Source organism: Pan troglodytes, chromosome 20 (genome assembly GCF_028858775.2).
Source record: "Pan troglodytes isolate AG18354 chromosome 20, NHGRI_mPanTro3-v2.0_pri, whole genome shotgun sequence".
Taxonomy (NCBI): Eukaryota; Metazoa; Chordata; class Mammalia; order Primates; family Hominidae; genus Pan; species Pan troglodytes.
Genome location: NC_072418.2, coordinates 5,511,413 through 5,525,515, shown reverse-complemented (window position 1 = coordinate 5,525,515; position 14,103 = coordinate 5,511,413). Strand labels below are relative to the sequence as shown.

At 55.7% G+C, this 14,103-nt stretch overlaps 1 protein-coding gene across 1 annotated transcript; it reads right to left on the bottom strand.

Moving 5' to 3' along the window:
• Positions 1-4,068, bottom strand: S1PR4 (sphingosine-1-phosphate receptor 4). The gene is made up of 2 exons (XM_512266.8): positions 4,015-4,068; positions 1-1,609 (listed from the first exon to the last, which is right to left on the bottom strand). The coding sequence occupies exon 2, from the start codon at positions 1,538-1,540 to the stop codon at positions 386-388; it is 1,155 nt and encodes a 384-aa protein (XP_512266.2). The 5' UTR covers positions 1,541-1,609; positions 4,015-4,068; the 3' UTR covers positions 1-385.
• Positions 4,069-14,103: the final 10,035 nt, after the last annotated feature.

The window sequence follows — 14,103 nt, the reverse complement described above, 5'->3', positions numbered from 1 at the left end:
TACCATGATCGAACTTCAATGTTGCCAGGGCATGCATCCCACAGTCCACCCCTTGCAGCCTGGGAGCCCTACTGAGGCCCAGAGAGGGGCCGGGACTTCCCCAGAATCACACAGAAGCGGGGTTGTGGGGAACCCACTCGCCCCCACACCAGGGCGCTCTCTGCTCCTACGGGGAGGTGGGGTGGTTGCCTCCTTGTCCAGGGTGACCACGGGAAGCCCATTTGGCGTCAGAAGCCCCGAGAGGCCACCGGGAAGACCATGGGGGCCTGTCCCGTTCCCTGCTCCCCATCCAGGCGAGGCTGCGTGCACACAGCTTCCTGTACCCCAGGAGGGCCTGCCTGGCACGCATCCGGTGGCTGCACCATCCACACGCAAGACTGCAACCTCAGATGCTCCGCACGCTGGAGATGCTGGACAGGGGCTCCCGCATCCGAAAGCTGAGCGAGCGGGAGCCGCGAAAGCTGTCCCTCGGCCTCAGAGAGCTGTCGGTGGTGGAAGCTCCGGAGTGAGCCTCGACGGCCCGGGCCAGGCAGTCCCCGGGCCCTCGCATGCCCAGCCGGAGACACCCACAGCAGAGGAAGCTGAGCACGGCTCTGCACACCTCCCTGCTGCGGAAGGAGTAGATGATGGGGTTGACCGCCGAGTTGAGGACGGCCAGGGCCAGGATCCAGTCCATGCCCCGCAGGTACTCCTGGGCCCAGAGGTTGGAGCCAAAGACGTCGGCCAGCAGCAGCCCGAAGAGTGGGCCCCAGCACACCAGGAAGGCCAGCAGGATCATCAGCACCGTCTTCAGCAGGCGGCGGGCCTTGCGGCGGGCCGCTGGGCGTGGGGCCTTCTGCCCGCTGGCCTGCACCAGGCGGAAGATGGCCCCATAGAGGCCCATGATGGTGGCCAGGACGCCGGCGAAGATCACCAGGCAGAAGAGGATGTAGCGCTTGGAGTAGAGGGGCAGAAGGCTGGAGCAGCGGTCAAAGGCGCACAGGCAGTTCCAGCCCAGCAAAGGCAGCATCCCCAGCAGCGCGGCCAGCAGCCAGCAGAGGCCGATGAAGCCGTAGACGCGGCTGGTCTTGGTGGCCCCGCTCTCGGCCACCGGCCGCACCATGGTGGCAAAGCGCTCCCCTGCAGTGAAGAGCAGGCTGAAGGTGGAGGCGGCCAGGGCGGTGAAGAGCAGGCCCTCCCGTAGGAACCACTGGGCGGGCGCCAGACGGAAGGTGCGGGCCCCCGACAGCAGCACGTTGGCCAGGTAGGCCGCGCCCGTGAGCAGGTCACTCAGCGTGATGTTCACCAGGCAATAGTAGACCCAGCGTCGCGACCGCATGTGGCTGGTGATGGCCGCCAGCACCAGCAAGTTCTCCAGCACCACCAGGCAGCTGGCGGCCACCGACAGCCCCCGCAGGGCCCCCAGGCCGCCATCCTCCGGCCCCCCGCGCCCGGCCAGCCGGCCCGAGTGGTTGTAGTGCAGCACGATGAGCCGGCTGTGCCCGCCGGCCGCCAGCTGTTGGCAGGACTCGGGGGCCACCGGGGTCCCCGTGGCGTTCATGGCCTCCCCCGGGGGCTGACTGAGGCCCCGAGGCAGGGTGGAGCCACCCGCCTTGCTGGTCTTGGTTTCCTGTTATTTGAAATTTCCTGTTATGTTCAAGGTGCCCTCCAGGGTGGAGGTAAGGCCGAGGACAGGGAGGGGCACCCCAACGGTCGGCCCCCACCCGGGCTCCTGGAGCCAACACGCTGGGGCCGCCCTGGCGGTGAGGACCCCCACCCCTGCCCTGGCTGCCTTCTTCCTGTCCTCGAAAGCCGGAGACCCGCAGGGAGCCCCGGAGCTGTCAGTCACGGAGGGGAAATGAGTCCCCACTCGGGATGGGCCACCCCTTTCCAGCCGGACGACTCCTCCCCACCAGCCCTGATCACCCCTGAAGCACCCGTCGGCTCCACTGAGGTCTCCCCACATGCTCCACGGGCGCTCAGCACACAGCAGGTGCCTAATAAATGTCAAGTGCCTGCATGCCCTTGAGCACTGACTCATCCGACTTGATCCCCGCAACAGGGCCTGATGCGTTACAGAAGAGGAAACTGAGGCCCAGAGAGCCCGATGCGTTGCAGAAGGGGAAACTGAGGCCCAGAGAGCCCGATGCGTTGCAGAAGGGGAAACTGAGGCCCAGAGAGCCCGATGCGTTGCAGAAGGGGAAACTGAGGCCCAGAGAGCCCGATGCGTTGCAGAAGGGGAAACTGAGGCCCAGAGAGCCCGATGCGTTGCAGAAGGGGAAACTGAGGCCCAGAGAGCCCGATGCGTTGCAGAAGGGGAAACTGAGGCCCAGAGAGCCCGATGCGTTGCAGAAGGGGAAACTGAGGCCCAGAGAGCCCGATGCGTTGCAGAAGGGGAAACTGAGGCCCAGAGAGCCCGATGCGTTGCAGAAGGGGAAACTGAGGCCCAGAGAGCCCGATGCGTTGCAGAAGGGGAAACTGAGGCCCAGAGAGCCCGATGCGTTGCAGAAGGGGAAACTGAGGCCCAGAGAGCCCGATGCGTTGCAGAAGGGGAAACTGAGGCCCAGAGAGCCCGATGCGTTGCAGAAGGGGAAACTGAGGCCCAGAGAGCCCGATGCGTTGCAGAAGGGGAAACTGAGGCCCAGAGAGCCCGATGCGTTGCAGAAGGGGAAACTGAGGCCCAGAGAGCCCGATGTGTTGCAGAAGGGGAAACTGAGGCCCAGAGAGCCCGATGCGTTACAGAAGGGGAAACTGAGGCCCACAAAGGCGGCCTGAGGCCAACTTTCTGCCCATGGGAGGACACACACGTCCAGGGAGAGAGACCCCCAGGGACAAGCTGGTAGGGTCTCGGGGCCAGGCCCCCATTTTGGGATTCCTGGTTGCCTCTCCTGCCCCTGAGCTCACCCTGCTGGGAGCAGAGCTGCTGGCCCCCTGGGGCAGCCCCCCACTGGGATTGAGGTGCATAGGAAAAGTAGGGACTTGCTCACCCCATCCCCATGGCCCTGCTGACAATGGCTCACGGTGACTCAGCCTGAGGTGAGGTGGCTGTGGGTCTAAGTGGGAGACACACCCTGCCCTGGCGTCTGAGGAGGGAGGCAGGCTCTGCCCTGGGTCTGAGGAGGGAGACACACCCTGCCCTGGCGTCTGAGGAGGGAGGCAGGCCCTGCCCTGGCGTCTGAGGAGGGAGGCAGGCTCTGCCCTGGCGTCTGAGGAGGGAGGCAGGCTCTGCCCTGGCGTCTGAGGGGGAAGCTTGGACCTGCCTGGGGTCTGAGGGGGGAGGGTTGGCCTTGCCCTAGGTTCTGAGAGGGGAGGCATGACCTTGCCCTGGGGTCTGAGCGGAGAGGCTCAGCCTTGTCCTGGGGTCTGAGGAGGGATGCGAGGCCCTGTGCTGTGGTCTGAGAGGGGAGACACACCCTGCCCTGGGTCTGAGGAGGGAGGTATGCCCTGCCCTGAGGTTTGAGCGGGGAGGCTTGAACCTGCCTGGGGTCTAGGGGTGAGGGTTGGCCTTGCCTTGGGGTCTGAGTGGGGAGGCATGGCCCTGTCCTGAGTCTGAGGGGGGAGGCGAGGCCCTGCCTTGGGGTCTGAGGGGAGACGTGAGGCCCTGGTCTGGGGTCTAAGGGAGGAGGCAAGGCCCTGCCTTGGGGTCTGAGGGGAGAGGTGAGGCCCTGTCCTGGGGTCCAAGGGAGGAGGCGAGGCCCTACCCTGAGGTCTGAGTGGGGATGCTCAGCCTTGCCCTGGGGTCTGAGGAGGGAGGCTCAGCCTTGCCCTGGGGTCTGAGGAGGGAGGCTCAGCCTTGCCCTGGGGTCTGGGGCATGTAGGGGCTTGGACATCATCTGTCACGGATGGAGTGTGAGGTCTCTGCTCTCCAGCTCCCCCAGTGTCTGTGACCCCCCACTCGTCCCCATCCAGAAGGCCTTGGGGTGTGGGGTGATTTGGGAAATAACGCAGGCCCCAGAAGTGTGAGTAGGACCCAGGATAAGTCCCTGCTGGAAGCCTCCTGCCACCCGCAATCACCCCCAGGCCAGGCCCACTTACCACCAAGGAGGGTCCTGAGGGGCCCCACCTGCCCTCTGTCCCCCCAGGAGCCTGTGGTCTTCAGCCTTCCTGAGACAATGGTGTCCTTGGCCTCAGGGTGGGGGCAGCTACACTAATTCTACCAGTAAGGTGTCCTGGAAGGGTCACAAGTGTACTGTGAGGACACAGGTGTCCCATGAGGGGCACAGATGTCCCGTGAGGGCTCAGGTGTTGAAGGCCGAAAGAATGAGGGTTGTGATCAACTCAGTATACCACTGGAGGCTACGTGAGTAAACAGCAAACTGTTCTCATGAAAGCAGGCTGTTGGCAAACTGACAAACTGCGTCTGCCGCCCAGAAGGAATGCTGAGGGCAGTCACGCCCCAGGCACAAGTGTTTCTTGCAAATAGGCAAATCTGAAACCTGTTAGCAATAACGTGAACGTGTGATCAATCAAGCAGCTGGCCAATCGTTTCCTCCTCCCTGCTTTCTACCCAATAAGTACGAAGGGCTGTAGAAGCTTGGGGGGCTGCCTTTGCTCACGAGAAGCAGGGAGCTCCCTTCTTCTTCCCCTGGCCCCTTCGTTTAAAACAGTTTCTTTTGTCTTAAGTTTTCATTTCTACATTCATCCCTTCGTTCAGTCTTGTAAGGATGGTCTCAAGTAGTAACAGTAGTAACTGTCGTAGTGACAGTCTCAGGTAGTAATCATGGCAGCCACACACAGGCGTCCCATGAAGGGTACAGGCATCCCATGAGGGCACAGGTGTCCCATGAGAATGCAGGCGTCCCATGAGGGGTACAGGCATCCCATGAGAACACAGGTGTCCCATGAGGGGCACAGGCATCCCATGAGAACACAGGTGTCCCATGAGGGGCACAGGCGTCCCATGAGAACACAGGCGTCCCATGAGGGCACAGGCATCCCATGAGGGGCACAGGCGTCCCATGAGAACACAGGCATCCCATGAGGGCACAGGCGTCCCATGAGAACACAGGCGTCCCATGAGAACACAGGCATCCCATGAGGGCACAGGCGTCCCATGAGGGCACAGGTGTCCCATGAGAACACAGGTGTCCCATGAGGGCACAGGTGTCCCATGAGAATGCAGGCACCCCATGCGGGGCACAGGCATCCCATGAGGGTACAGGCATCCCATGAGGGGCACAGGTGTCCCATGAGAACACAGGTGTCCCATGAGGGTACAGGCGTCCCATGAGAACACAGGCGTCCCATGAGGGCACAGGCGTCCCATGAGAACACAGACGTCCCATGAGGGGTACAGGCGTCCCATGAGAACACAGGCCTCCCATGAGGGCACAGGCGTCCCATGAGAACACAGGCGTCCCATGAGTGGCACAGTATCGGCCCTGAGAAGCAGGGGCACCCCAGGGAGGGCAGGGCTGGCAGGAGACGGGGGCTGATCGAAGCACATGCTGGGGCCCCATGGCCCCTCCCTTTGCTTACGGTTCAGTTCTGAAGCAGGACAGTGTCGGGAGGCTCCACGCGAGGAACTGACTGGGGAGGCAGCTGCCTTTTGTCACTGGAGGTCACCAAGCAGAAAGGGGATCTGGAGAGGGATGTGGGGCTCGGGGAGGAGGGGCCGGCAGCTGGGAGGTGAGGCCAGGAGGGAAACAAACAGCCAGGTCTTGCCCAGGCACTGCCCTGCCCAGTGAGTAGACAAGTGAGCCTCAGTCCAGCCTCACATGACTCAGGCACCTACACAGAGAGACATTGTGTGTTCTGAGGTTGAGTGCCTCATGATGGACTAAGCCCTGATCCCAGGCTAAGCCCCCTATGCTCGACTGAGCCCTGATCCTAGGCCCAGCCCCCTACTCTGCACTGAACACTGATCCAAGGCTTAGTCCCTCATCCTAGACTGACTCCTGATTGCTGAGTCCCAGGCCCAGCCCCCTGTCCTAGACTGAGCCTTGATCCCAGGCCCAGCCCCCTACTCTGTACTGAGCCTGCATCCCAAGCCCAGTCCCCATCCTAGACTGAGCCCTAATCCCTGGACTGAGCTCTCATCCCAGGCTCAGTCCACATCCAAGACTAAGCCCTAATCCCAGGCTCAGCCCCCTACCCTGGACTGAATGCTGATCCCAGGCTCGGTCCATACCCTAGACTGAACCCTAATCCCAGACACAGCCTCCAATCCTGGACCAAGACCCCCAGGTCCCAATCCCAACCTCCAACCTAGACTGATGCCTGACCCCAGGCTCAGCTCTGACTCCAAGATGAGCCCTGACCCTGGCTGAGCCCCAATCCTGAACTGAGCCCTGATCCCTGGCTGAGCCCCAATCCTGGACTGAGCCCTGATCCCTGGCTGAGCCCCAATCCTGAACTGAGCCCTGACCCTGGCTGAGCCCCAATCCTGAACTGAGCCCTGACCCTGGCTGAGCCCCAATCCTGAACTGAGCCCTGATCCCTGGCTGAACCCTGATCCTGACTTAGCCTATGATAATGGACAAACCCAGACCTTGACCCTTGATCCTGGTTAGAACTTGCTCCTGGACTGGACCGGGCACAGTGGTTCACACCTGTAATCCCAGCACTTTGGGAAGCTGAGACGGGCAGGTAATTTGAGGTCAGGAGCTGGAGACCAGCCTGGCCAACATGATGAAACCCTGTCTCTACTAAAAATACAAAAGTTAGCCAGGTGTGGTGGCACGTGCCTGTAACCCCACCTATTCGAAAGGCTGAGGCGGGAGAATCGCTGGAACCCAGGAGGCAGAGGCTGCAGTGAGCTGATCGAGCCACAGCACTCCAGCCAGGGAGACAAGAGTGAAACTCCATTTCAAAACAAAACAAAACTTAATCTAACCATTATCCCCACACTGCAGAAGGGCAGGCCCCTCCTCTAGAAATTCACCCTGAAGACAGGGCTCTAACGAGACCAAGTATATGTGCAAAAGGTCATCGCCTAAAGTGCTGTTTGTGAATGCACGACGCTGGGTTCAACCCGAATGTGCACACACAGGACAGAGGTGGATGAATGAACTATGCCACAGTCCAGAAAGGAGGGCTCTGCAGCTGTGCAAAAGAACAAGAACCAGCTCCATGAATGGAACGCAGCGCTTGCCGGGACATGTTGGGATTTTACAATTTTTATTTTATTTATTTATTTATTTAGAGATGGAGTCTCGCTCTGTTGCCCAGGCTGGAGTGCAGTGGCACGATCTCAGCTCACTGCAACCTCCGCCTCCTGGGTTCAAGCGATCCTCCCACCTCAGCCTCTCTAGTAGCTGGGACTACAGGTGCACTCTACCTCGCCCAGATAATTTTTTTTTTTTTTGAGACGGAGTCTTGCTCTGTCGCCCAGGCTGGAGTGCAGTAGCACAATCTCAGCTCACTGCAACCTCTGCCTCCTGAGTTCAAGCGACTCCCCTGCCTCAGCCTCCTGAGTAGCTGGGATTACAGGCACCTGGCACCACATGCAGCTTTCTTTTTTTGCATTTTTGGTAGAGATGGGGTTTCACCATGTTAGTCAGGCTGGTCTTGAACTCCTGACCTCAGGCAATCCACCTGCCTTGGCCTCCCAAAGTACTGGGATTACAGGCGTTTTGTTTTGTTCTGTTTTTTTGTATAGATGTGGTCTTGCTATATTGCCCAGGCTAGTCTTGAACTGCTGGGCTCAAGCAATCTGCCCGCTACAGCCTCCCAAAGTGCTGGGATTACGGACGTGAGCCACCATGCCTGGCCTTTTGTGTAGTTTTAAGCCCTATTCGTGCTTTCTATATTGAAAGATAAAATTGATCAACAAGGATGGAGGGAAAAGCTTTAAGATGGAATATCAGTAGAAAACAAATGAACCAAACTGTATTTCAAATGAAAAACGTAACCACATAGAGATAGAAAAGAATCAGCCCGCGGAACTTGTATACACAGTACTCACTCTAAAGACAAAAAGAGGCTGGGCACGGTGGCTCACGCCTGTGATCCCAGCACTGTGGGAGGCCAAGGCGGGTGGATCACGAGGTCAGGAGTTCAGCACCAGCCTGGCCAACATGGCGAAACCCCGTCTCTACTAAAAATACAAAAATTAGCCGGGCGTGGCGGCGGGCACCTGTAATCCCAGCTACTCGGGAGGCTGAGGCAGGAGAATCGCTTGAACCCGGGAGGCAGAGGTTGCAGTGAGCCGAGATTGCACCACTGCACTCCAGTCTGGGTGACAGTGGGAGACTCTGTCTCAAAAAAAAAAAAAAAAAGAAAAAAGTTAGCCAGGCGTGGTGGTGGGTGCCTGTAATCCCAGCTACTTAGGAGGCTGAGGCAGAGAATTGCTTGACCCTGGGACGCGGAGGTTGCCGTAAGCCGAGATTGTGCCATTGCACTCCAGTCTGGGTGACAGAGTGAGGCTCTGTCTCAAAAAAAAAAAAAAAAAAAAGAAGAAGAGAGGCAAAAATAATTGCAAAGAAACTTTGACCTTTATTTAGCGGATTTGTCATTGGGGAACGTATGGGTGTAGCAATTTTGAAACTATCATGTGTTTTACAGGACTGAGCAAAGTAGCAAATACAAAGATATTATTAGGAACTAGGGTCTTTGCTGGGAGAGAAAGAGGTAAATATGACCTGGGAGAAAGCAAGAAAGAACCCTTGCAGGGTTAAATAGGACTTCAAGTTTCCCAGCCTGTGCAACACGGCAAGACCCCATTTCTACAAAAAATAAAAATGAAATAACATGGGTGTGGTGGCATGCACCTGTGGTCCTAGCTACTTAGGAGGCTGAGGTGGGAGGACTGCTTGAGCCTGAAAGGTTGAGGCCGTGGTAAGCCATCATTGCTCCTCTGCACTCCAGCCTGGGTGATGGAGCGAGATCCCGTCTCTTAAAAAAAAAAAAAAAAAAAAGGCTGGGCACGGTGGCTCACGCCTGTCACCCCAGCACTTTGGGAGGCCAAGGCGGGTGGATCACGAGGTCAGGATTTCGAGACTAGCCTGGCCAAGATGGTGAAACCCTGTCTCTACTAAAAATACAAAAATTAGACCAGGGACGGTGGCTCACGCCTGTAATCCCAGCACTTTGGGAGGCCGAGGTGGGCGGATCACAAGATCAGGAGATCAAGACCATCCTGGCCACTACAGTGAAACCCCATCTCTACTAAAAATACAAAAAATTAGCTGGGCGTGGTGGTGCACTGCTGTAATCCCAGATACTCAGGAGGCTGAGGCAGGAGAATCGCTTGAACCCGGGAGGTGGAGGTTGCAGTGAGCCGAGATTGTGGCACTGCACTCTGGCCTGGGTAACAGAGCGAGACTCTGTCTCAGAAAAAAATAATAATAATAATAAATAAATAAATACAAAAATTAGCCAGGCACGGTGGTGAGTACCTGTAGTCCCAGCTACTTGGGAGGCTGAGGCAGGAGAATCGCTTGAACCGAGGAGGTGGAGGTTGCAGTGAGTCGAGATCGCGCTGCTGCACTCTAGCCTCAGTGACAGAGCAAGCCTCTGTCTCAAAAAAAAAAAAAAGGATTGCAAATATCAGTGTGAATTCAGGATCTCATGATTTATGCAAAAAACATAAAAAAAACCCTGTCCTAACTCTCCACTGAGACAATCCCAGAGCAAGGAGCACCTAGTGCCCAGATCTTGGCTTCTAAAGATCACCTCCCTCCCCCTACAGCCCCTTGCTGAAAGGATCCAGGGAACCTGGGAGAAAGGGCTGATTCCAAGAGTAGGGCAGGAGATGAGCCTAGAACATCTCAGTGTGCCAGAGAGGGAGGGCGTGATCACAGAGGGAGGAGGACCTGGCAAAGAACACAGGAGCCAGCTCGGAGGGGCTGCTGCCGGCCAACCCTGGGTTAGAAATAGATGGATGACCTCAGCACATGACCCAGCAATTCCGCCGCTAGGGTCACACTCAAGAGGAATGCAAGCATGTCCACTCGAAAACTGACACCTGGCCGGACACAGGGGCTTAAGCCTGGAATCCCCGGGGAGGCTGAGGCAGGAGGAACCCTTCAGCCCAGGAGTTGGAGGCTGCAGTGAGCTGAGGTTGCACCACTGCACACCAGCCTGGGTGACAGAGCAAGACCTTGTCTTTAAGGGGGGTAAAAAACAAACAAAACAAAACAAAAAGGCCAAATAGTAAATATTTTTGGCTTCTGGGGCCAGACAGTATCAGTGGCAGTTACTCAATTCCATGGATGCAGGAACAGCCTGCATAGACGCAGGTACATGAATGGACATGACCGTGTTTCAATAAAACTTTACAAAAGCAATTGAAGTAGTATTTGGCCTGTGGGTAGCAGTTTGCCGGCTCCTGACCTGGATGAAAAATACAGGGGAATACATTGTAATGGTTTTGTAACTTCTGTAGGTTTCAAATATTTTTGCACTAAAAATAAGCGAAGAAAAGATGTGTTTCCGCAAAGACTTGGAACCAACCCAAATGTCCATCAATGATAGACTGGATTAAGAAAACGTGGCACAGGCCGGGCGCGATGGCTCACGCCTGTAATCCCAGCACTTTGGGAGGCCAAGGTGGGCGGATCACAAGGTCAGGAGATCGAGACCATCCTGGCTAACACGGTGAAACCCCATCTCTACTAAAAATACAAAAAATTAGCCGGGCTTGGTGGCGGGCGCCTGTAATCCCAGCTACTCAGGAGGCTGAGGCAGGAGAATGGCGTGAATCCAGGAAGCAGAGCTTGCAGTGAGCCCAGATCGCACCACTGCACTCCAGCCTGGGTGACAGAGCGAGACTCACATCTCAAAAACAAAAAAAGAAAAAGAAAATGTGGCACATATACACCACGGAATACTATGCAGCCATAAAAAAGGATGAGTTCATGTCCTTTGTAGTGACATGGATGAAGCTGGAAACCATCATTCTGAGCAAACTATCCCAAGGACAGAAAACCAAACACCGCATGTTCTCACTCATAGGTTGGAATTGAACAATGAGAACACTTGGACAGAGGGTGGGGAACATCACACACCGGGGCCTGTCGTGGGGTGAGGGGAGGGCGGAGGGATAGCATTAGAAGAAATACCTAATGTAAATGACGAGTTAATGGGTGCAGTAAACCAACACGGCACATGTACACCTATGTAATAAACCAGCACAGTTGTGCACATGTACCCTAGAACTTAAAGTATAAAATAAAAAAAAAGACAAGATGTGTTTCCTCACTTGGTGCCCAGATTGTGGTCTCTAAACATCATCTCCCATTCAAAGGAAACAGGGCTCCTTGGAAAAACGATCCAGTGCAGATCTGAAGCTGACAAAGTAAAGGATGAGTTAAAAGCATCTCGCTGTGCCCCAAAAAAAACCTCTTAAGACCTACTGGGTCATGGCTGGACACAGTGGCTCACGCCTGTAATCCCAGCACTTTGGGAGGTCGAGGCGGGAGGATCACCTGAGGTCAGGAGTTCGATACCAGCCTGGCCAACATGGCAAAACTCCGTCTCTACTAAAAATACAAAAATTACCTAGGTGTGGTAGCGCATGCCTGTAATCTCAGCTACTCAGGAGGCTGAGGCAAGAGAATCGCTTGAACCCAGGAGGTGCAGGTTGCAGTGAGCTGAGATCGCACCGCTGCACTCCAGCCTGGGTGACAAGAGTAAAACTCTGTCTCAAAAGAAAAAAAAAAAAAAAAGAGGAGGCCGGGCGCGATGGCTCACACCTGTAATTCCAGCACTCTGGGAGGTCAAGGCGGTTGGATCACGAGTTCAGGAGATCGCGACCATCCTGGCTAATACAGTGAAACCCCGTCTCTACTAAAAAATACAAAAAATTAGCCGGGCGTGGTGGCAGGCGCTTGTAGTCCCAGCTACTCAGGAGGCTGAGGCAGGAGAATGGCGTGAACCCAGGAGGCAGAGCTTGCAGTGAGCCGAGATTGGTCACTGCACTCCAGCCTGGGCGACAGAGCAAGACTCCGTCTCAAAAAAAAAAAAGAGGAAAGAGACTTAAGAGACACAGCACCCAAGCGCCACGCATGGGCTTTGTTTGGGTCCTGACTCCGACCAACCAATGGTGAAAAGACATCCACAACATATGATCGCCAGGGATGAGCCATTTTGTCACGATGAACCCAGTCAGGTAATGCCCTGAGTGGCTCTGACATCCCTTTCTGTCACCAGCAAACCTCACACCAACCCAACCTGAGGAACAGCTCAGGAAACAACCAAGCAAAACTCCAACGTGTCACAAAGGAAACTGAGGCACTGCCCCAGAATGAGGAGGGGAAGGCAGCTCACGGCGATGTAGGATCCGGGATTGGATCCTGGCCCAGGAAAGGAGGACAGGAGCGAGAACCCGCCACATTCTAGTAAGGTCTACACACAGGTTCGTTCATAGGACGCTCACTGATGTGAATTTCCTGGGTTGTACTAGGGTTACGTAAGAGGTAAGAGGAAGCTGGGTGGAGGGCGTTTGGGAACTGTGTACAACTTCTGCAACTTTTCTGTGAGTCTAAAATTCTTACAAAACAACAACAAGAGGCAGGGCGCGGTGGCTCACGCCTGTAATCCCAGCACTTCGGGAGGCCGAGGCGGGTGGATCACAAGGTCAGGAGATCGAGACCATCCTGGCTAACAAGGTGAAACCCCGTCTCTACTAAAAATACAAAAAATTAGCCAGGCGTGGTGGCGGGCGCCTGTAATCCCAGCTACTCGGGAGGCTGAGGCAGGAGAATGGCATGAACCTGGGAGGTGGAGCTTGCAGTGAGCTGAGATCACACCACTGCACTTACAGCCTGGGTGACAGAGCGAGACTCCGTCTCAAAAAAAAAAGAAAGATAGGATGTGGTGAGAAGGGCTGTCACCACTGAGGTCTTCCTCCCTGAAACCCATCACCCCAGTCTGACCAGCAGCAAAATGTCAGACCAAACTCAGTGGAGAGGGTTTCTATAACATACTTTTATTTTTATTTATTTATTTATTTATTTATTTATTTATTTATTATTTGAGACAAGGTCTCACTCTGTCGCTCAGGCTAGAGTGCAGTGGCAGGATCTTGGCTCATGCAACCTCCGCCTCCCCGATTCAAGCAACTCTCATGCTTCAGCCTCCCAATTAGCTGGGATCGCAAGCATGCACCACCACGCCCGGCTCCTTTTTGTATTACAGAATACCTTTTAGAAGTTGAAATGTGGCTCCCCTACAAAGATATGATGAAGTCATAACCCCCGGTATCTGTGAATGGGACCTTATTTAGAAATACGGTCTTTGCCGATGTAATCAAGTTAAGATGGGGATGACAGGCTGGACCCTGATCCAGTGTGACTAGTGTTTTTATAAGAAGAAAAACTAGGCCAGGCGTGGTGGCTCATGCCTGTAATCCCAGCACTTTGGGAGGTCGAGGGAGGCGGATCACTTGAGGTCAGGAGTTTGAGACCAGTTTGGCCAACATGGTGAAACCCTGTCTCTACTAAAAATACAAAAATATGGCCAGGTGTGGTGGCACACACCTGTAGTCCCAGCTACTCAGGAGGCTGAGGCAGGAGAATTGCTTGAACCCAGGAGATGGAGGTTGCAATGAGCCGAGATTGCGCCACTGCACTCCAGCCTGGGCGACAGAGCAAGACTCCGTCAAAAAAAAAAAAAAAAGTAGCCAGGTGTGGTGGCGGGCGCCTGTAATCCCAGCTACTCCAGAGGCTGAGGCATGAGAATCACCTGAACCCAGGAGGCAGAGGCTGCAGTGAATCGAGATCGCACCACTGCACTCCAGCCTGGGCAACCAAGTGAGATTGTCTCAAAAAACAAACAAACAAAAAACCACAAATGTGTTCAGCGTAGTAACAGGCTCCTGCCTCTGTCAATTCCAGGTGTGTGAGCTTAGTCAAATTACTCCACTTCTCTGCGCCCCGGTTTCCTCACCTGTAAAGTGGGGTGCTACGGCTTGCACCACAGAACACTGCCCTGAGGATAGTAAGAGGCCTTCTCAAAGCTGGGTGGTGGCTGCTACTGGAATTTCAGGTCAGTAGCCACGGAGGGGTCTGCTTCAATGTCCCCCCCAGCCTGGGAGGGAGGTTGGACTCCACGTCCCGGCTTGCGGGACTCACAGCCTCCACAGTTCTGGGTACCATGGCCAGGACAGGTGGGTAGACAAGAAGTATAACTTTTTTCCTTCCTACTCCACGTTGCTCCCCGCACTGTAACCACTGCCCCCGG

What these genes read in the sequence shown, in the direction of transcription:
- S1PR4 (XM_512266.8), bottom strand. Translation starts at nt 1,540, where the DNA reads ATGAACGCCACGGGGACCCCGGTGGCCCCCGAGTCCTGCCAACAGCTG.